Here is a 22,619-nt window from a genome sequence, read left to right as displayed (position 1 = left end):
CCAAATTTGAGCCTCAGTGTCGGTGACATAATTCAAACTTTCCAGAACTTTCTGTGTGGGTGCTTCATGTAGGATCTACCGGGATGCTCTCTCCCCTTGAAGCCGTTTACTGGTGATCATTAACTCAAAGGGGAAGTACAGGAAGGAAGGCGTGAAAACAATGTTCAACACTGATTGTGTGTGTGTGTGTGTGTGTGTGTGTGTGTGTGTGTGTGTGTGTGTGTGTGTGTGTGTGTGTGTGTGTGTGTGTGTGAGAGAATATTGAGCTGCAGAGACACTGGCTATTCATAGTATGTTAAAGGTCCCATGACATGCTATTTTATGTATTCTTTAATATAGGTATTAGTGGGCAACTAACACAGTATTCAAAGACGTTCCCGAAATTCAGCCGTGGTGCAGAGTTACAGCCACTCCGAGCCAGTCGCACATTGAGCTTCCCCCAAATGCGCTGTTTTGGTGTTTGTAGCTATAATGCAAATGAGGAGGAGCGAGGCGGGTCAAGGAGGAGGGTGGGGGTGTGGCCCTGAGCAGCTTGCAGCCACGGTACCATGCGCTCCGTTTACAGTGGATGTATCGCAATGGCGAGGCGCACAGCCTTTGGCAATGTTCTGTAAATATTCTAGAACATCATATAATATATATTATCACGGCCAAAAGCTGTGTGAGCCGATATTATGAATGTCAAACGACCGCGTTGGGTTCTCCGACGTTCCTGGTTCTTCAACGTCCTCATCAATGTGAAGTAGACTGAACCGCGACAAGGAGGAGAAAGGGATCGTTGCCGGGCAGCGCTTAGGCACTTCCGCCTCCGGCGGTGGTCCCTCAGCGGGTCTCAAGCGGGAGACATTCGCCGCCAACAATCCCTTTCTTCTCCATGTCGTGGATCACTTTCTTGAGGGAGTCAAAGCCAAAGTTCCTTCCCCCCAATTCATTCTCAACCTTGGCTGAGATAACCCCCAATACGTTGTAGAAATACCAGAGACGAGAGTCCGACGCGTTATGCGCCATAACACAAAAAGCAGAAAGTTATCCAAATAACAAGGAAGTGTACAACACTTGTGTTACAGTCCTGGATCCCTATATCTATAAATATCATATAATACATAGAAATCTATATCATTTAATACATATTATCACGGCCAAAAGCTGTATGCGCCTCCAGACGATATTATGAATCACAAACGACTTTGTCGGGTTCTGCGACGTCTCTGGTTTTTCCACTTTCACATCAACCTGAAGTCGACTGAACCGCGCGCTGCCTGCTGCCGGCTGCCGGCTGCCCGCTGCTGGGCGATGGTGCCTCGCGGCAACCGGCGGCATGTCGCAGTTCATGTACTTCAGCGAGTCAAAGCCAAAGTTCCTTTCCCCCAATTCCTTCTCAACCATGGCTGAGATAACCCCCAATACAAGTCTCGTTGTAGAAATACCAGAGACGAGAGTCCGACGTGTTATGCGCCATAACACCAAAAGCAGAACGGTTATCCAAATAATAAGGAAGTGTACAACACCTGCGTTACAGTCCTGCAGCTCTATATCTAAATAATATCATATAATACATAGAAATCTATATCATTTAATACATATTATCACGGCCAAAAGCTGTGCGCGCCTCCAGACGATATTATGAATCACAAACGACTTTGTCGGGTTCTGCGACGTCTCTGGTTCTTCCACTTTCACATCAACCTGAAGTCGACTGAACCGGGCACTGCCTGCTGCCGGCTGCCCGCTGCCGGGCGATGGTGCCTTGCGGCAACCGGCGGCATTTCGCAGTTCATGTACTTCAGCGAGTCAAAGCCAAATTTCCTTTCACCCAATTCCTTCTCAACCATGGCTCAGATAACCCCCACAACAGTCTCGTTGTGGAAATACAAGACACGTCAAAGAACCGACAAGAAACACTTGCGTTACAGTGTGTGTATTCAGACACACACACACACACACACACACACACACACACACACACAAACACACACACACACCAGACCTGTAAACTCCTCAGAGGAAAAAAGGTGACAGTGTCACGGGGGGATTTTTTTTTTATTGTAATATACAAATGACACTACTCTAAGCGTGACTTAACAAAACTCTTTATCAAAAATCAATGTCAAAACATCCTTAAGGCTTATAAAAAATATTTTATTTACAACTGTCACCATTTTTAGAGACAAAAAATTATTATTATTCTGTGAAGTTGATGAATTGTCACTTTTAGGTTTTCTACCCAGTTACCAAAAAAAGAAACATTTGGAATAGTATGCGCTGTGGCAAGCACATGGTTTGCATTTGTTACTTCGAAGGCAAAAAAAATCTAAAATACAAGAAAACACAAAAACCTACATTCAACCAGTGGGGTATGGCCCCTGACTCTCTGAGGAGGTAGGTACCTCCAGGTACCACCTCCATGCCAGGGCGCTCTGAATTTATGTTTATTAACAGCTCTTCCACCGGGGTCAAGACAATTTGAGGGCCAGATCCAGTCTGCCGACTGTCGGCCTATTCACGATTTGCTTAAAAAAATGGCTAATTTAAATTTATACCAATACGATGGTGGCAAAAGCTTACCAGTTTTTATGTTTTTTATACTTCATTTCTATACTTGATCCGCTGACCGCTTGGAAGCCATCGGATTACATATTTCTTTAGAAGAAAGGGGTTATGTGGTAGGATCTTTAAGAATGCTTAACTGGGATATTTATATATTCATGGCTCAAATATTAAGGATCATGCTTTTGACGTGTAACTAACGCATTTACGCGGTCAGCGATCCGCTGCCAGGCTTTGGTTCTCCGGGTTGCAGAGGCTTTAGCGTTCCCTTTTCTTGTGATAATGTCCTTCTCCTCGTCATAGCTCTCCAGGAGAACCTGAAGTTCCATTTCATTGAAATAAGCGGCCCGTTTCGCCATTTCGAACAGGGTTTCCATGATCCATACATCACGTCTTTTTAGGTTTGGCGGTGACGCGCACAACCCTGTGATAACCAACCCCGAGTTGATTGAACGAATCCATAACCGCTGCTGTGGAACCGAAAACTCTGGGTTAGTCGGCACAGGGTAAATCAACCTAGAGTTCAGCGTTAACTCAGTGTTTGTTAAACCTCCGTTCGTGGAACACCCCTCTGGACGAGGGTTTCGCAAGCTCTCTTGAGTTGTTTGGCGCGCATGAGCGGTAGGCGACCGTCTCATCCAATGGCGAGCTCAGTTGGCGCTGTGTGCTTCAAGATTCCGATTGGCCCAGAGAAATGTCAATTATAAGAAAGATTCTGAAGCAAGTGCTGAGATTCCGATTGGCCCAGAGAAATGTCAATTATAAGAACGATCCAATATTTTTTCTATTATTCTGGACCCCCCCCCCCCCAAAACAAAACTCTCCGGTTCTACACGATTCACGTGAATTACCAAATTGACCAAGAAAACGGCGATTGTCGCCGAAAAGCGACAAGTTTGCAGCTCTGACACACACACACACACACACACACACACACACACACACACACACACACACACACACACACACACACACACACACACACACACACACACACACACACACACACACACACACACACACACACACACAAACACGTGGCGCTCGCACGGTCGAGTCTCATTGGCGGGCCAACGTCTCTGGGCGGGCCAGGCAGAGTAAGGGGAGGAGCTGAGATCCTTGGTGACGTCATAAATACAGACATTCCAAATCAGCGCACTTGAGCCTCTGTTTTTTCAAAGGCGAGCAGAACAGCTAGTTCTCGTTTTACACCAAACGCAAGTTTTAGCCATTGGGGGACCATAGGCAGGCTAGGGGAACTCATATTTATGTTAGAAAACCTCATAAAGTGAGATTTTCATGTCATGGGACCTTTAAACCTATCGCTGATGCTGGCTTGGCGAGGAACGGCCACCCCCCTCCTCTGCATTCCCCCATCGATGATGACCTCCAGCCTCATCTCTCCCATAGCCACAACAACAACTCCAGCTCCGATGTCTCCCTTTGCGATTTTCCAGCCGAATTTAAGAAACTGGAACATGCTGGCATCAAACTTGCATCTGTGTCAATGATAGCATCGCCACGTCATGGCCGCAGGCTGCTAACACTGCTAACACCCAGGAGGACGGCGCCCCCCCCCCGCCCCCCTAGTAGTCCTGAGTATTACTGAGACAAAAAGGGTTCAGCCGTAGACACAGTATAAAGGAAGTTTCTCATAATCTGCTGAACCCAAGGTTGCCTACGTCAAAGCAGGGCAACTTTCGCATTCATGCTGTCACCACTAAGAGAGTAAACAAAGGGAAACTTAGACACACTGCTAACCTCACAAATCTCATATCTATTGCCTCCAAACCAAAAACAACCTTAAAGCCTATCAACAGCACCATCAGGATGGCTCTACTTAATGTGAGGTCTCTTAATAACAAATCATTTTTAGTTAATGATTTTATTAACACTTCCAAACTGGATTTTATGTTTTTAACTGAAACATGGCTGGAACAAAATAACAGTGCAACCGTTCTGATAGAGACAGCTCCTCCCGACTATAACTTTTTTGATGCATGTAGATCTGGAAAAAGAGGTGGAGGGGTTGCTGCTATATTTAAAAATGTATTTCAGGGGAAACAGATGTTATTTGGTGATTTTCCATCGTTCGAATACCTTAGTGCTGTATTGAAATGCTCCCCCAGAGTTCTCCTATTAATTATTTACAGGCCACCCACATATTCTGCAAATTTTTTCGATGAATTCACAGAATTATTGTCTAGCATCTCCACAGAATTTGACTGTCTAGTTATAACTGGTGACTTCAATTTTCATACTGATGATTTGAATGACAAGTGTGCAAAAAAACTTTTTACCATTTTGGACACATTTGAACTGTCTCAACATGTGAAAGAGGCTACTCATTGCAAGGGGCACACTCTAGACCTGGTTATCACAAAGGGCCTCAATGTTTCTGATCTCTCTGTGACTGATCCTTCCTTGTCTGACCACTTTTGTGTTTTCTTTAACATATCTTTTATTCCCGACATACAGACAAAATCAAACACTGTCAAAAAACGGTATATCAATGAAGATTCTAATGTACTTTTTAAAAAGGCCATCTCCTTGCTACCACCTCTAAACCCATGTACTGCTGATGATCTTGTAGAAAACTTTAATTTGAAAATTTTGAAAGTCATAGATGTCATTGCACCTTATAAGGTTAAAACGATTTCTGGAAAGCAAAAGGCACCCTGGAGAAAAGCTGCTTCTGTAACAGCACAGAAAAAGGAATGCAGGAAGGTTGAACGCATCTGGCGTAAAACAAAACTTCATATTCACCATGATATCTATAAAGAGAGCCTCCGTGCCTACAATTTAGACTTAAAAAATGCTAGAGAAACATTTTTCTCCACATTAAAACCAACACTAATAATGCAAAAACCCTATTTGCAACTGTTGACAGACTGACCAACCCCCCAACAGAAATTCCACCTGATCTCCATTCCACGCAGAAATGCAATGAGTTTGCAGCTTTTTATATTGATAAAATTGAAGGTATCAGACGCGCCATCAATATCTCCACGTCAAACAAAAATGTTGGACTACCACCCTGTTCAGGCAAAAATTACGTGGCAAGGATGGCATGCTTTAATGTTATAGACTCTCAAAATCTTGTGGAAACTGTGACACAACTAAAGCCATCCACCTGTTGCCTTGATACTATACCTACCAACCTCTTTAAGAATGTTTTCGACTGCCTAGCAGTAGACATATTGCAGATAGTTAACAACTCTCTCCAGTCAGGCAAGTTCCCAAAAGCTTTGAAAACTGCAGTTATTAAACCCCTTTTAAAAAAGCGGAGCCTAGATGCCTCTATTATTAACAACTACAGACCAATATCAAATCTACCCTTCATAAGTAAAATCATTGAGAAAGTTGTCCTCCAGCAACTAAATCACTTCCTGGCATCAACTGGTTGCTATGACACCTTCCAATCAGGATTTCGACCCCTGCACAGCACTGAGACCACCCTTATTAAAGTTGTAAACGACATCCGTCTTAACACAGACTCTGGCAAAACCTCAATACTAATGCTACTTGACCTCAGTGCTGCATTCGACACTGTAGACCATACATTACTTCTGGAAAGGTTAGAAAACTGGGTGGGGCTTTCAGGCACTGTCTTAAATTGGTTCAGGTCCTACCTACAAAATAGGAACTACTTTGTTTCCATTGGCGACTTTGTATCAGAATCAACCAACGTGACATGTGGAGTCCCACAAGGTTCGATCTTAGGACCCTCTTTATTCAACATCTACATGCTCCCACTAGGGCAAATCATGCAAAATAACAATATTGACCATCATTTCTATGCTGATGACACGCAAATCTATGTATCGCTATCACCAAATGACTATCGGCCCATAGATCTGCTGTGCCAGTGCATTGAGCAAGTGAAGGAATGGATGTGCCGAAATTTCCTTCAACTAAATGAGGACAAAACAGAGATAATTGTATTTGGTCCTAAAACGGAAAGGCTTAAAGTAACCCAACACCTTCACTCTCTGTCCCTGAAAACTTCAATCAAAGCCAGAAATCTAGGGGTTATCATGGATTCAGATTTACATTTTGACAGTCACATCAAATCAGTTACAAAATCGGCATATTATCACCTTAAAAATGTAGCAAGACTTAGAGGGCTCATGTCCACCGAAGACTTACAAAAACTTGTACATGCCTTTATCACTAGTAAGCTTGATTACTGCAATGGTCTCCTCACAGGTCTTCCAAAACAAACTCTGAGGAAGCTTCAGCTTGTTCAGAATGCTGCTGCTAGAGTTCTAACAAAGACCAAAAGATTTGATCATATTACACCAATTCTGAAATCGTTACATTGGCTTCCTGTAGGTCAGAGAATTGATTTTAAAATCATGTTGCTAACCTATAAATCCCTACATGGTTTAGGCCCAAAATATTTAACTGATATGCTTCCACTACATCAGCCTTCTAGACCACTAAGATCCTCTGAGACCAATCTGTTAATTATCCCCAGATAAACACAAAACATGGGAAAGCAGGATTTAGTTACTATGCAACAAATAGCTGGAATAAACTCCCAGAGGATTTAAGACTTGCCCCAACTCTGAGCACCTTTAAAACAAGACTGAAGACTTTTATGTTTGCTATAGCTTTCTGCTAAAATCTTAAATACATTGCACTTTCTAAAAAGCTTTTTTAACTTTGCCTTTATTTTCTATTTTAATACTAAAATGCCTTTTTCAATATTAACCATTTCTTTGCATATGTCTTTCTTTTACTTATCTATTATTTTATTTTATTGTATGACAATGTTTATATGTGAAGCACTTTGAGTCTGCCTTGTGTATGAAATAGTGAAGTAACCCTAGTGGACCACACTATCTGCCACATTGTAGAACTTGCGGTTCTTCCTCTAATCAGCAATCCTAGGATTCATTCATGCTCCTTAGATGCCATGTTAGGGTTACACACACATTTTCAGTCATGGTCTATGGACCCCCTGAAGTAGCCATGGCCACCCCCTGGCCACCCCATGTATAAAACTCTAGTTCCGCCACTGTTAACAGGTGGTTAATGAAATAAGGCCTGCTCCGAAAATCAAAGAAATTCCCTTCCTGCTCTCATGCCATGATTTTGAAGAGGGCATACAGCAGAAAAGACTGCATGGTGAGTAGTACACACAAGCAAGCAAGCAAGCACGCCCACGCATGCACACACACACACACACACACACACACACACACACACAGTGGTGTAGTCTATTTTATTGTAGTGGGTATACTGTGATGATTCCCTCCCAGCCTCGTACAAACCCGTCCGACCGGTACGTGTACGTGTGTGGCGCTTATGGGGTGTCGCACCACACTCACCAACGCAGGGGTCTACAACCCGCTGATTTAAGAGTATAACGATTATCAACAATCATGGAAAGAACCAGGTTTAATAACAGTATGAACAAATATTACACAAAAATTACAAGTCGTCCTTTGTATATCTATAGTAGCAATAGCACATGCTAAACAAGGACAAAATCTACTCAAAATAATTGAATGAACTGTTTACATCCATGGCTAACCAGTGCATGAGAAGGAGATGACAGGAGACTAATGTTTCACTCTTTCAATTGCTCTAATTTGAGCTCTTACTGTTGTTATCTAACATACCATACAGTAATTGTATTGTGTAAAAGTGTGAAATTACTGCACCTTAAAAATGACCATGAATTAGCTATACTCTCATTTGCATATTGATTAACATTATGAATTTCAATTGTGTATACCAACTGTATGTTGGCTGACATTTACCTATAACTTTTTTTCCCTCCACTCTAACCAAGGATGCCTGTTTTTAAATTCCCTAGCCTGACACCCAGTCTGAAAGGCTGGCCAGGGGTTCTCATCTAAAAGTAACAAGGAGATATAAAGTGGGATTAAAACATTGTCTTCTGTTGACTACTTATTATGTGGTTTACACATTAATACGGGAGGACTGGACACACACACACACACACACACGCACACACACGCAAGCCCACGCACGCACACACACGCACACACACGAGAGAAGGAGGGGCTTGGCCCGCCAACTAACGTGCAAGGATGAAGGGGCAGCTTCGTGCTTCGTAACAGAGACAGGGCAGAGCGCGAGCGCGCAGCGGGAATTTTATGAATGGTGAATGTAGGAGATAACTTCCCCTGCGTAAAGTATTTTATTGCAGTTATACCCAACCGATATTTCCGAAAAATAAACACAGAAGTGAAAGATCTGTCACAAGACGATTGATACGTATCCGTGCACATTTTTAAGTGGGTATACGCAAATCCTGGTGCGTTCCTAGTGGGTATACGGCGTATACCTGCGTATCACGTAGACTACACCACTGCACACACACACACACACACACACACACACACACACACACACACACACACACACACACACACACACACACACACACACACACACACTATGAGTAGGTCATATTTTGTCATGTAAACATGCCTTAAATATGTTGCAAAGATATTGTGTCAATCTGTAGTGTAGCCTATCATATTATTATTTCATTAGATCTAGTTATCATTTTGATGGGGGAGAGTAAGGCCCCTTGATTTATTCCCTAATCTTTTATACTATGATTACAGCAACATTCTCTTTTTTATTAAGGTTGTCATTGACTTGGTGTTATTGTTTCAGTGCTTCATTACACATTCATGACATAACAATAATGATGACTGGTTATGTGAATTTCAGTACAACAGAGGACAGGCAAGCAACCGGAGTTCCTGGGTGCTTGGAATGTTGGGCATCAAGGAGGGAAGGAAGATACCCGTTTTCAAGATGGTGTTTCACCCCACAGCCAGTCATCTCCTCCCCATCATAAATAAGCACATATGTCAAGGAAGCTCCATCATTTCAAATTTACATTTTACATTTAGGGCATTTAGCAGACGATTTTATCCAAAGTGACTTACAATCAGTACATTTGTCATAAGAAGTGCATCAATATATCGCTGTCGGTACAGAAAGGATGTTCATAGAACCAAGTGCAAGTACCAAGATCGCTAGGTCAATCAATTCCCGGTGTTACAGCCATGATAGCAGCTACTGCAGTTGCTACACAGTTAAGTACTACAATACAATACAATACAATACAATACAATACAATACAATACAATACAATACAATACAGTGTACAATGGTGGTCAGAAGTGGGAAGGTGGCTATGCTGAGTCAAGGTGGACTCTGAACAGGTGAGTCTTGAGGCTTTTTCGGATGATAGTGAGCGACTCTGCGGTCCTGAGAGCGGCAGGGAGCTCGTTCCACCACTGAGGTCCCAAAACCGAGAAAAGTTGTGAATTTGCTGAACGGCCTTTGCTAGCTCTTAGCGATGGCGGTTCCAGACGTCCAGCTGAGGTAGTTGAGCGGAGGGATCGAGCTGGGGTGTGTGGCTTTAGCAATGCTTGGAGGTAGGCAGGGGCAGTTCCATCGACTGCCTTGTATGCCAGTACCATCGTCTTAAATTTGATGCGAGCTACTACAGGGAGCCAGTGGAGGTCCCGGAAGAGGGGGGTCACATGGGAGAACTTCGGTAGGTTGAACACGAGGCGCGCTGCCGCATTCTGGATGCGCTGCAAAGGTTTAATCGCAGAGGCAGGAAGTCCAGCCAGGAGTGAGTTGCAGTAGTCGAGGCGGGAGATGACCAGTGATTGGACTGAAAGCTGAGCTGCTTCCCTTGTGAGGAAGGGCCGGATTCTGCGGATGTTGTAAAGTGCAAATCTGCAGGATCGGGCCACCGCAGTGATGTTTGCGGTGCAGCATAACTGATTGTCCAATAATTCTGGCAGTTGGAGAGGGAGATACAGTGATGTTCTCAACGGTGACCAGTAAGTCCATGTGTGGGCAATCTTTCCCTGGGATTAGGAGGAGCTCGGTTTTGTTGAGGTTAAGCCTCAGGCAGTTGTCCAGGTGCTGACGTCCGCCAGACATTCCGATATGCGTGTTGCAATAAGGGCTCAATGTGTTACGGCGTCTGCCGTAGATCCTGGCGGGAGCTAGGATCACTGTGTGTTTTGCCTGTCTGTCTGTGTTTTCCTGTTGTGTGCGGAACTAGCCGACTGCAGCTTCTGGACTCCTTTCTCCCACTCAACCATACACCTATGTGGATCATCATAATCAACAACTCCTGCTTATCAACCCCTGGCTTCCCAACCATTCATCGCCAGATCGTAAAACTGTCTAGTTATGCATGTAGCATTCCTGACTTGCATTTCTCTTCGTTCTGGTACAAGTGATTATTGGGTTCTAACCCTCTGCTTCTGCCCAGATCTTCCCATTACTGCGACGCTGTCCTCCGACGCCGTTTTCCTGGTTTCCCCACCGACCCAGCTGGCCTTGCTCATCAATCAGCCTCTGCTCATTCACAACGAATAAACTTTTGGACTGTTACAACCTTGTCTGTTCTCGTGCATTTGGGTTCCAGCTTCCTTGGACCATAAAACAACGTGTGAAAGTATTTGCAGATTTAGTCCAATATCCAGGAGAGCATGTCTGTCATAAATATTTGGGGTAATCCTGGGCTTACTTCATGGAAGATTATATGTGAATGGAGGACCAGGCAACCATGCCTAAAACTGCCAGTGTTCACTTCATGGAATGAATGATGTCCATAGACAACAATGACTGGCCCTCATTCAGATGCATTGTGGGCAGTTCATGGCATATTATATAAGACAACAGTAGTGTGAAATATCTTGGCATATCCTATTCAGGTGTAGACTATAATGAAATGGGGTGAAGATGACACACATTGCAAGTGAGTATAGCAAGAAATGATTGCTGTTATAATAATAATAGTTGTTAATGGGGAAGGAGATCATGGAATGTGTTCACAAAGTCCCCCATAAAGTAATATTAATGTGGGTACTGTATGAAAGATTACATGTGAATGGAGGACCAGATGACCATGCTAGCAGTGTTCACTTCATGGAATGAATGATGTCCATAGACAACACTGACTGATGCAATATGGGCAGTTCATAGCCATGATAGGCTATGAACTGCCCATATTGCCTCTGAATGAGGGCCAGACATTAGCCAGATAGACTTCACTGACAGAGGGACAGACTTCTCTACATAGCCTGTTTCCCTTTCCCCCACTTCCACTTCCACTACCTCCCATAACAATGTGTACTCACTGTCCTTTTTTTATTTTATCCTTACACTTCTGTTGTTATTTGCACTACCGACACACATTCTCCAAGAACACCTTAGCCTATCTTTTAACATTCATATTATCGATGTGGATACTTCATTTTATCATCTTGTTTATGTTTGTAAATGTATGCTGTGTGTGATTGTCTTCATGCTATCTATCTATCTATCTATCTATCTATCTATCTATCTATCTATCTATCTATCTATCTATCTATCTATCTATCTATCTATCTATCTATCTATCTATCTATCTATCACTAGTAGTGTGAAATAACTTGGCATAGTTGTATTCATGTCTAGACTATGTTGAAATGGGCTGAAGGTGACACAGTAGCAAGACATTCTTGCTGATGTTACAGTGGAAAGTGGATTGTGTTTAACCCAGTTCCACATCATTTCCACATGTGTTATTATAATCATCAGGACAGTGGACAAATACAGGGACAATCGCTTTTCCAAAGATATCAGCATTCACTATTCTATTAGAGTAATTCTTGTCCACAACAGCGTACAGCGGCGGCCTCTCCTCGGCCATGCTGATGAGTTGCTCCTCGAGTCCTTCGCGCCACAGAGTCATTATCCAAAAATGAAATAGTTGTCCGTAGAATCTGTTAAGAGAGTGTGTTGCCATCTTCTGTGCTTTCACTTATTATATGGTTTGTTTACCATCGTCACTACCGGTCTTCTCGATCACTGAAGCCAATGGTTAGCACTCCACCAATCAGATTCGTCCGACTGAACGATTTAGTCATGGCCGATTTAACATGTGGAATCGGCGGAAGAGAACACAGACGGCTTGAAAAGAACACCAATGGCTTTGACGATGCCGATCGCACACAGAACACCCCAAACAGAGACGTGTTACTGACCTCACCAGACTGTCCGACGACCGATAATCTTGTTGGTGTGTCTGGGCCTTTACACCATAACTGAGTCTAGACTTTATGATTTTGTAATCAAGTTATATATTTGACAGTTCCAAGTGAGTTCCAAGGTTCACCTTAGGGGGGGGGGACTCATCTCCAACTCTCTCTCTCTCTCTCTCTCTCTCTCTCTCTCTCTCTCTCTCTCTCTCTCTCTCTCTCTCTCTCTCTCTCTCTCTCTCTCTCTCTCACAGTCAGCCACATTGATTGCATTACAGGCTTTCTGAAACTAATAAACATGCTTCCAGCTCATGTATATTTCTCGCTGTAATAGATTTTTGTGCCTTATGTCCAATCGAGAAGTTCGCTATTTTCAACGCATTGTTCCAATTAGTCTGTCTATTAGTCCGTCTTCATGTGCCCAATTGTTTTACTGTTCAATTGATCAAACATTTTATGCTCTTTAAATTGAAAACAATGGCCACGCACCACATTATTTATTATTCAATGACAAAGCCATCATTTAGATGCTTGAAAGATGAGGAATGGTCAGAATGAGTATCAAAACAAGTGATAGGTCATTGGCGGTAATGAACACAATAACAAAGGAAAAAGGAAGTGGATCAAAGAGACCAATCATCATAAATGATGATACACCAACGAATCCCCCTCCCCCTCGACAACAGAGACCCCTGACCCCATGCACCCGAAGCTTTGACTCACCACCCTGAAGCAGGAGCTGAGTGGGGAGTGGGCCGAGGAGAAGAGGGCATGGCAGCTGGCCGGGCCCTGCATGGCGGCCCCAGAGCATTCCTCCAGAGGGCCTTCAGCACGGCTGCAGTTAGAGGAGACCTGGAGGGACAGGGGGGCCAAAGGGGTCCAGACCGGGGTTCAGACACATACCAAACCAAACCAGGGTGCAAGATAGACGCCTGAAAAATCTTTAACAAAATAAGAGAGGTTGAAAAAGTGATCACTGAGTATGAAAGTATCAAATGCCTATACCACATAAATGAGTTAAGATGTTAGAGGGATGACCACAATGACAATCAATTCGACAATAAAGCATTTCTGACAAACAACTGATGCCAGTAATACCACTCCTCACCAGAAATACCATCATATTTGATTGTGAAATACATTCATAACACAGGCAATGTTGAACTTTGAAAGTAACATTAACTAGTTATCCTTAACATATAAATAAGTAAGTAAAAATTAGAGAAACAGTGCAGGGGGCTCATTTATTCGCTTTGGCTGTCATTAAGCCGTCTCTTCCTCTCAGGATGAGGTGAGATACAGAGATTTCCAGCTTCAGAGGTAAACTCAGTAAACAAGGTTATTCCCAGGGCTGATTCCATTCCCATTTTCGATTCCTTTTTTTTCATTCCACACACATAATTTAATGATATACAAAATTATCCTATTACCTACCTGCCAACTGCGGAGGAAGTGTGCTCTGCTTGCCGCTCGAGACCCGTTGGGTAACGTCATTTCATTCCCTGCTTCGTTATCATTGGTTCCCAGGAGGCCAACAGTTGTACCTGAATAGAGTTCCAGCCCAGTGCATGTCATTTGGTAAAACTGTATAGTAATGAACTGTTAAGGTATTAAAGGCTTTACTATTTAGTCTTTCGCCAGAGACTTTTATCCAAATCAACCAATCAATTCAGAGCCATGTCATGAATGGGCATGTAGGGATTCGGCATCTTGCTCAAGGTAGAGGTATAGACATGTGGAACGAACCCAGTACCTTCGTCTAGGAGTCAAACAAACCTGACCACTACTAATACTATTCCTTGTTTTTCCTACCATGCAACCATCCATCAAGAGTGAGGCTGCACACGTCAAGCAACAGATCACATGAGACCGACACTCCATTCTGATTGGAAACCTCCACTGTGTGTGCGGTTCTCTGGATGGCCACTAGGGGCTCCCTGTATGGGGTGGCAGCGGGGGGGCAGCTGGTCATCACCTGCAAAAGAAAGTCTGTCTTAGCCCGCTCCTATAAAGTCACACACAGAAAGTGCTTTGGCTTCGCTGAACATAAAAGGCAGGAATTGCCAGTCAAAATACCTCGGCCCTGTCCTATGCTTCTTTCACATGGAGGATGATGAATCACACAGAGAAAAGCCTAGTGAACCACACCTGTCCATCTGGATAGATGTTGAGGGTGCTGTGGTTCATGTCCAGCAACAGACCATGATGCGACTGGCGGCGGGGACTCAGCAGCAGAGTAAAGGTGGGGTTCTGGGACCGGTCCTGAGCCAACACCACCGGACATGACCAGGCTGGGAGCTGGAACAGGAGACCGTCGAACGACACCACATACTGGTTCGCAACCAGCAGAGCTTGGTCTAGTGCCGAATGAGGTAGGGACACATGCATGGAGAGAAAGAAGAGGGAAGAAGTGAAAGCGAAATAAATAAAGACAGACATGCAGACAGATAGACAGATAGTTGGACAGGTAAACAGAAAGACAGATAGACAGACAGAACGAGAACATGAAAGACAGAAGGATATAGTTTCTGCCACCAACTTAAGATATTAAATAACAAAATACAATAAAAGTTGGATAGTTTGTAAATAATGTCAAATGAGGATCCTGGTCTTACATCGAAAGGGGCTGTCCATGACCCTGTGTTTCAGGCGGTAGAACTCTAAGTTGGGCCTGATGGACGTGAAGGCCTTCAGGGGCCTGAGGAGCCACTCCTCCAGAAGGATCTCCACCAGGCCAGACTCCGCCATACGTGCCCAGGAAACCCGTGGCAGGGGTATCGCCACGGAAACGGAGCAATCACTAGGAACAAAACACACAAACCACATGAGATGTTGTTGCTGGGCGAGGAGGAAGGTGACGTAGTTACTAAACTTCCTTACCTACTAGACTACCTGATGAAGAAGAGGACTACCTGGGGGACAAGAGAGCTACCTGGGGTACAGAGGACTACCTGGGGGACAAGAGGACTAACTGGGGGATAGAGCGAAACCTGGGGGAGAAGAGGACTAACTGGGGGACAAGAGGACTACCTGGGGGACAAGAGGACTAACTGGGGGATAGAGGGCTACCTGAGGGAGAAGAGGACTACCTGGGGAGAAGAGGACTACCTGGGGGAGAAGAGGACTACCTGGGGGAGAAGAGGACTACCTGAGGGAGAAGAGGACTAACTGGGGGACAAGAGGACTACCTGGGGGACAAGAGGACTAACTGGGGGATAGAGGGCTACCTGGGGGAGAAGAGGACTACCTGAGGGAGAAGAGGACTACCTGGGGGAGAAGAGGACTACCTGGGGGACAAGAGGACTAACTGGGGGATAGAGGGCTACCTGGGGGACAGCTGGTAGACTGAGGCCAGACGGCTCCTGACGCCGGACAGAGCTGCCGTCAACTTTGACTCCACCCAGAGGAACGTCTGCTGCCCTGCCTGATAGAGACACACAAACACAAACAAGCACACACAAACACACACATACAAACACACATATGCATGAGTGAGCGCACAGCCATATATTAATACATACACACACACACACACACACACACCACACACACACACACACACACACACACACGCACACACGTCAACTTTGACTCCACCGAGAGGAACGTCTGCTGCCCTGCCTGATAGAGACACACAAACACTGTCAAGTAAGGTTTTTTCATCTCTGTCCTTAAGGCACAGATAGGTGAGGTCCAGCAATAGATGCCTTAAAGATACAAGTACGTAGGAGATGTCGATTTGTTGGTGCCTTATGTAGACTAGGGTTTTTTGCATAGAAAAAGACAAGGATTTAAATGCTTAAAGTTTTTTCCATGCTTTCATTATAACACCAATAAATGTCCAGTGTTATTCTTTCTCTAACTATTCTAGTGTTAACTTTTTGTGTTAAACAATAAGGTATAATAATAACTGTGTTGACCATCTAGGTCTGGTGTAACTTACAGGTACACCCAGAGTTTTTGAACGCTCTATATGCCTGTAGCGGCAAAATGAAGTATTGTCTTGTTATAGAGTTTGTCTGGAGTTATTTGAGGACAAATCATAGCTCAGTAAGAGTTTAGTTGAGGACAACTTATGTTTCATGTGAGGACACACCAGCAAGGTTCATGTGATGTCATAAGTGGTTGTATATATAAGTTGGCCATGGCCAAATTGTTCCCTATAAAAAGGCCTGCCGAATGAAGAAATGAAGAGTCTACTGGCGCGGGGACTCTTCGCTCAGAAACGGACCACGAAAAAGACCCATGTACCAGGACCAGGATCAAAACCTAGACATAGACCCCCACAGAGGAATGAGGAAAATACGAGGACCCAGAAAATCAAAAGAAAATAACTCTACACAGCCCTTTAGAAGCAAACCTTATCTACTAGTCCAGGAAGGGAGGATTCCTACCGTCGCCCTGCAGAGCTATGAAGGCCACCAGCTGTGGGACCAAATGAGTAGACACTTTCGGCCGTGAAAAAAGATTGGGTTTTCTCTCTCTTTCCCCCGTTCATTAGAACCACCATCCCATATGAAAGAGTTAAATTCCGATACCAAAATAAAAAAAAAATGTTTTTTTTTCCACTTGTTGCAATGTTCTAAATATTAATCCTGCAAATAAAACTAGAAACAACCAATCCTTTTTCTAACAATCAGTGAATACCTTTTTATAGAAGATTAGAATAATGCTTCATGGTCAGCAGAATTAGTATAAGCATCGTGGATCTTAGAGGTTCCAGTTCAAAGAAACATATCCATAGAGTTAGTTATTTCCAAACTCTTAAACAATCCTAGCAAACTTCCAAGTGCACGGACCCAGGGGAGAGCTATCACAAAGACACGAGCGGCAGCCACAGCCCTGACCAGGGTTATGTTCAGGGGTAGGTAGGGCGCCGAAGCAAGCGGGGTAGGTGTCTGGTTAATATGATAGTTAGGGGCTGGGCGAGTCTCCCCACCAACCTTTTATAGTAGACAACCGTTAACAACCGTTACTAGACACAGGTCTCACTAAATCCTCCTCTCGTGAGGTGGTATATGGATCTAACAACACCCACAAGCATGAACACACACCCACACACATACAAACCAGCCCAGATGTGTACATGCACCCCCCCCCCCCCCCCCCCCCCCCCCCCCCCCCACACACACACACCGCATTTGGGCTTTGGATAAAACCAAACAGTATTTTTTTGCTACTCAAGGATGTATAAAGAGCCACTATTAGAACAGGAGATCTGTCTTACCACATCCAGGGCTGTGCCCATGGTAGCCAGAGTGGCCTGGGCCAGCGGCCGGAGCTGGGGGTTGTCCAGCAAGGGGGGCAGCACCTGGGCCAGCCTAGCAGCCCACCCAGACACTGCCTTCTGCCACAGGACCTCCACCCTCTGCCCCGTCAGGTCATGGTATACCCCGGCCACCGTGGACAATGGCCCTTCAGATGTTAGAAGAGATTAGAGTTGTAGACGTCAGACACTGCCTTGCACTATTCTGGTTTTAATTTAATGTTCCATCCGGCTATCCAATTAGATCCATAGACTATAAAGAGGATAAAATAGAAGAACCTAAAAGGGAATTTTGGGAATTACATAATATAATAAATAAATAGGGGATACAGAGGATAATAGATAATAATAGGGGACAAAAACCAATTTAAAAGAAGAGTATGAAGCAAGGGCCACATGAATGGGAGATTTGTCAAGAAGAGAAGACTGAGTCAATTCAGAATAGGAATAGAATGTGGGTTCCTGGTTTAAACCCAATGTGCCTCTGGCTGAGCTAAAGTTAGCGTTGACAGTCTAGCTCTCCCAGCCGAGTCACCAGTTCTCTAGTCCTGCGGGGGATGTCACGAAGGGCCGGTCTGCTCGATTGTGTGCCATATTGTATTGTGTGTTAATTTCACAATAGCGTTTGTCTCAATAGCAGATTAGCAGATTCTGTGCAAACAATGCGTGAAGATCGTGAAAAAGACACATCATGCATTGATCCAATATTCCTCCCTGTGTGCTCTTCAATGAAAACCAAGCCGTGTGGGACCAGAGAACACTCACCTCCTCAGAAGAACCTACATACACTTTATCCTCTGGAGGGGTTTTTATCCCCCCCCCCCCCCCCCCAAACCTAACCCTGTCGGCACCCTGGAGCACATTTTTTAATTACTGAAATAATATATATTATACATTTTTCATATTTTATACAGCTCAATAAGGAGCAGGTTGGCCGTCTCTTGCTAAAGATTTCCGAATGATGAAGTCTAAACTGCAGAAAATAAAAACATCCAAGCTGCCTTTTAAGGATACCTTGGAATATCTGTCTATTTTTTAACCATCAGACCCTAGTTTACGACAAAAACAAGACAATTGACAGCAGCTCCTTTGCCGCATGGTTTTTAGAGCCATGTAATGATTAGAGGGGGCGGTCGATAGCAACCACCATACCAACCATGACGGTCAAGTGACTGGATGCAGCCCCGTTGAAAAAAATAGAATACCACCCTACACACTCAGGAGATTAATGATATTTAAATTATTATGACCATGTCTTTATTTGCATGGGTTTACATTTCGTTCTGTGTAGCATGGAAAAATCGGAGAAACACTCCCATTCAGAATGCATTGGTTTGCATTTCGTTCTTTGGAGCACGGTTATTTTTATTTATTTATTTATTTTCAGTTTTTGAGGAGGTGCTTCAAAGATGCAAATGTTTCTGCAATAATCCAAAATCCAATGGAAAAACCCGTTGGCTTTTTGTCAAGGGAATCCAGGGCGACGCTTACTTCCGGGTTGGCCAACATACGTCATCCCTCCACCACTCTACTGTAAAAACACATGTTCAAGTTGAATGAGAATAATAATAATTATTATTCTGCCATAGTATTTATTTAAGGGGGGGGGGGTGGGGGGGGCATACAAGTCTTTTGGCCATTCGTATGCCATTCGTGTTGATCAGCAGAGAAATAATTTGTCCGCAAAGACGGTGACGTCGCTTAGCAACGGAAGACGCTGGGGTAGACAAGTCACCGGACTACTACCCATGCAAGTGAACGGAGCATTCCACGGCATTGAGAAGACCCGTGTAATAAAGGCCTATAATATTTCTGTTTATGGCATAGATTTCTCCTCAGATTAGGCCAATAAACCAATGATAAAATAAAAATAAAAACGCTTGATCAAAGGCCCGGCCCGGGTATAGTGGTGGGAAATATCAGCCCGACCCGGCCCGCGTCGGGCTCGCGCAGAGAATCTAAACACTGACTGGAACTACTTAGCAGGTGTCTGTAGGCCTATATCAGGAGTTAATGCACGCCCTGCAGCCAATCAGAATACGAGTATTCCCCCAGATCGTGGTCTAAACAATATTATTCACGAGTTATAATCAACCCCTACACATCAATATTAATGATAACCCATTAAATACGGTATGATTTCTAGATGTCATGGCAACGTCCGCTCGCGACACTGGACTTGCGAGGTATCGACGCGGAATTTCATTCACATAGCCAAAAACAAGAGAATAGATGGCTAGATAAAATAAACATCAAGACATACAATTCTAAAAAGAACAGATGCTACCCTTTTTTCCTTCACAGTTTGCCTACAGAGCAGCGCACCTGCATTTAATATATCCGTGTATTGTCACAATTTCTAAGAAACAAAGGTGAAAGTAGAAACGGGTGGCCAAAAGCTGTCATATTGTTAGTTATCACAGACAATTTTAAGTAGAAACGGGTGGCCAAAAGCTATCATTTGTTAGTTATCACAGACAATTTCAACAATGAATGATCTGTACGGAGCTCCTTAAGGGACATTAGGGAGAGCGCTCCCGGACAGAACCTTAGTTTGGAAGTCGTGCTTAGCGACACGACAAATACTTCCAATTGAAATACAAAATTTAGAAAATACGTGTCCCTGATCACGTTTCAATAGAATAAATAACGTGACAGTGTCACGTATTTTCGTGAGACCAGGTTTGAGCGTGTGCATGGGTTGAATTGCGTGTGTCTCACGCCGAATGCATGAGACTTGAGAGCCCTGTACTTACGTGACACAAACCAGCTCCGCAAACGTTCTCTCCCGCTTGAGAAGACGTCTTTCTTTATAGGTTCATGGGTCTGATGCGCCGATTTCCCAGGCTGATATTTCCGGAGATTCTCGGGCATCTTCGACAATTTGGCTATAGATGGTCTCATTACACGCTAAATAATATAATTATAGCCTAATTATATATATAGCCTATATATATATATATAGGCAATATATATAATTAGGCAATATATATATATATATATATATAGATATATATATAAATATATATATATATATTTATATAGCATTTGTGGTTTTGGCATAAACATAACTAGGGTGCACTGTACTATCTGCGCACACCCTTTCTGAAGCCTCTCTCTCGCTCTCTCTCTCTGTCCCTCCCTCTCTCTCTTTCTCTCTCTCTCTCGTAGCGTTTTGTGGAGCACGTTATTTGTCTGAGAACACTGCCATTCAGAATGCATTGGTTTACATTTCGTTCTGTGTAGCACGAAAAAAGTCGGACTATCGTGCTCTGGAACACGATTCAATAGATTAACGTTTGTGCGCATGAGCACGAAATCGCGTGATACCGGGTTGGGGTGTCTGCTACACACCTGGTGTCTGCTACACTGGGTGTCTGCTACACTGTGTGTCTGCTACATCCTGGGTGTCTGCTACACCCTGGGTGTCTGCTACATCCAGGGTGTCTACTACACCCTGGGTGTCTGCTACATCCAGGGTGTCTGCTACATTGGGTGTCTGCTACACTGGGTGCAGTGGCGCCGGAATGATTTCAGTGGTGGGGGGCCAAATGCACGTGCATGTGTCAATTCGAACAGCGCGTGACACAACATCATCCTAAAGCCGGCCACACACCGGCGCTGAAGCGCTATGGTGCGCATTTCACGCACGTCAATTGCCACCCTGAGCACCAATAGGAAGCGGCTCGCTGCAGCACCGTTGTGATCCAAATAATGTGTCGTCACCGCAAAGTAAATACTGAATCATCATAATAACCTTCTTCATTGATATCATCGTCATCATAATATTCATCATCATCGCAACATCATTTTAGATAGCTTTTGGATTTGATTGTAGAAACTTTTGTTGTGTTTAATGCAGTGCTTCACGCAGCATCAACGCAGCAACAAAGTGCAAATATCAATGGATCCCGAGTTCCCTATACTAGGCATTATGATAAAGGTCCTCTGCGTAGTGCAGGGAAGTCTAGTTAGTAAAGATGCACGTATGAGCTGTAATGTCATCCCGATTTTGAGTTGAGTGTTCCGCGCCCCGACAAAAGCCTGTTGGCTCGCTAAAATGTCCAACCACTATAAAATGTCTGCTTTTGTCAGCGAACATAACCAACGTGGTCTTATTATAGCCCGATCATTAACTAAAAGCCTCATAGAAAGAATAAAGCATCCAGCATATGATTTTAACAATGTGTGAGGGAATATGCAGCAAGGATGATCGCACAGTGCAATGCTTATGGAAAAACAGCGGACGAGCGCTGGGTGGAGATTTCAGAAGCAGGGAGATTATAGAAAAATATAATTTGTCAGTTTGCCGTTTGTCTAGTCAATATGTTAACCTACTTATTATTTATTCATTTATTTATTTCGACCGCGACCCTCCCACAATTCCTCCAAGTAGGCATATTACTTTTTTTCATGCAATCGAACCAACCCGTGGATTATCCACGGTGTCCGCGGGTATGACCGCGAACCGCGCATCTCGACTAGTCTTTACTTTACTAGTTAGTTCTTTACTAGTTAGTAAACACCACCCGTGAGCTCCAGCTGTTCGTGAGATTCCCTCCATGTCAACAATGGATACGTCATGCGATTCCCCCAAATCTCTGGCATGCCAGACTTTCGTCGTGGGGTTTTCTAACGTCGCAGATGAAAAAATTGCAGATCCCAAGCATGTCACATTATAAGACCTTGTCTCGTCGCCGACTTTTCAAAATCGTGTACGACTCGCAAATTTGTCTGCGACGTACGAATCGGGGCAAAATCGG

The 22,619-nt window shown here is 44.0% G+C and overlaps 1 protein-coding gene across 1 annotated transcript in view; it reads right to left on the bottom strand.

Moving 5' to 3' along the window:
* The window catches only part of LOC115548971 (uncharacterized), a 138,740-nt gene that overhangs the window by 10,396 nt on the left and 105,725 nt on the right, over positions 1-22,619 (bottom strand). The window contains exons 43-49 of the mRNA XM_030363930.1: positions 17,818-18,005; positions 15,917-16,014; positions 15,206-15,390; positions 14,739-14,947; positions 14,403-14,565; positions 14,025-14,134; positions 13,314-13,442 (exon numbers count right to left, since the gene is read on the bottom strand). Coding sequence (XP_030219790.1) covers positions 13,314-13,442; positions 14,025-14,134; positions 14,403-14,565; positions 14,739-14,947; positions 15,206-15,390; positions 15,917-16,014; positions 17,818-18,005 — 1,082 coding nt within the window. The remainder of the gene's footprint in view (positions 1-13,313; positions 13,443-14,024; positions 14,135-14,402; positions 14,566-14,738; positions 14,948-15,205; positions 15,391-15,916; positions 16,015-17,817; positions 18,006-22,619) is intronic.

The sequence above is a fragment of the Gadus morhua genome, chromosome 8 (genome assembly GCF_902167405.1).
Source record: "Gadus morhua chromosome 8, gadMor3.0, whole genome shotgun sequence".
Classification (NCBI taxonomy): Eukaryota; Metazoa; Chordata; class Actinopteri; order Gadiformes; family Gadidae; genus Gadus; species Gadus morhua.
The sequence above is the reverse complement of the archived record's forward strand: the minus strand, read 5'-3'. Positions and strand labels throughout refer to the sequence as shown.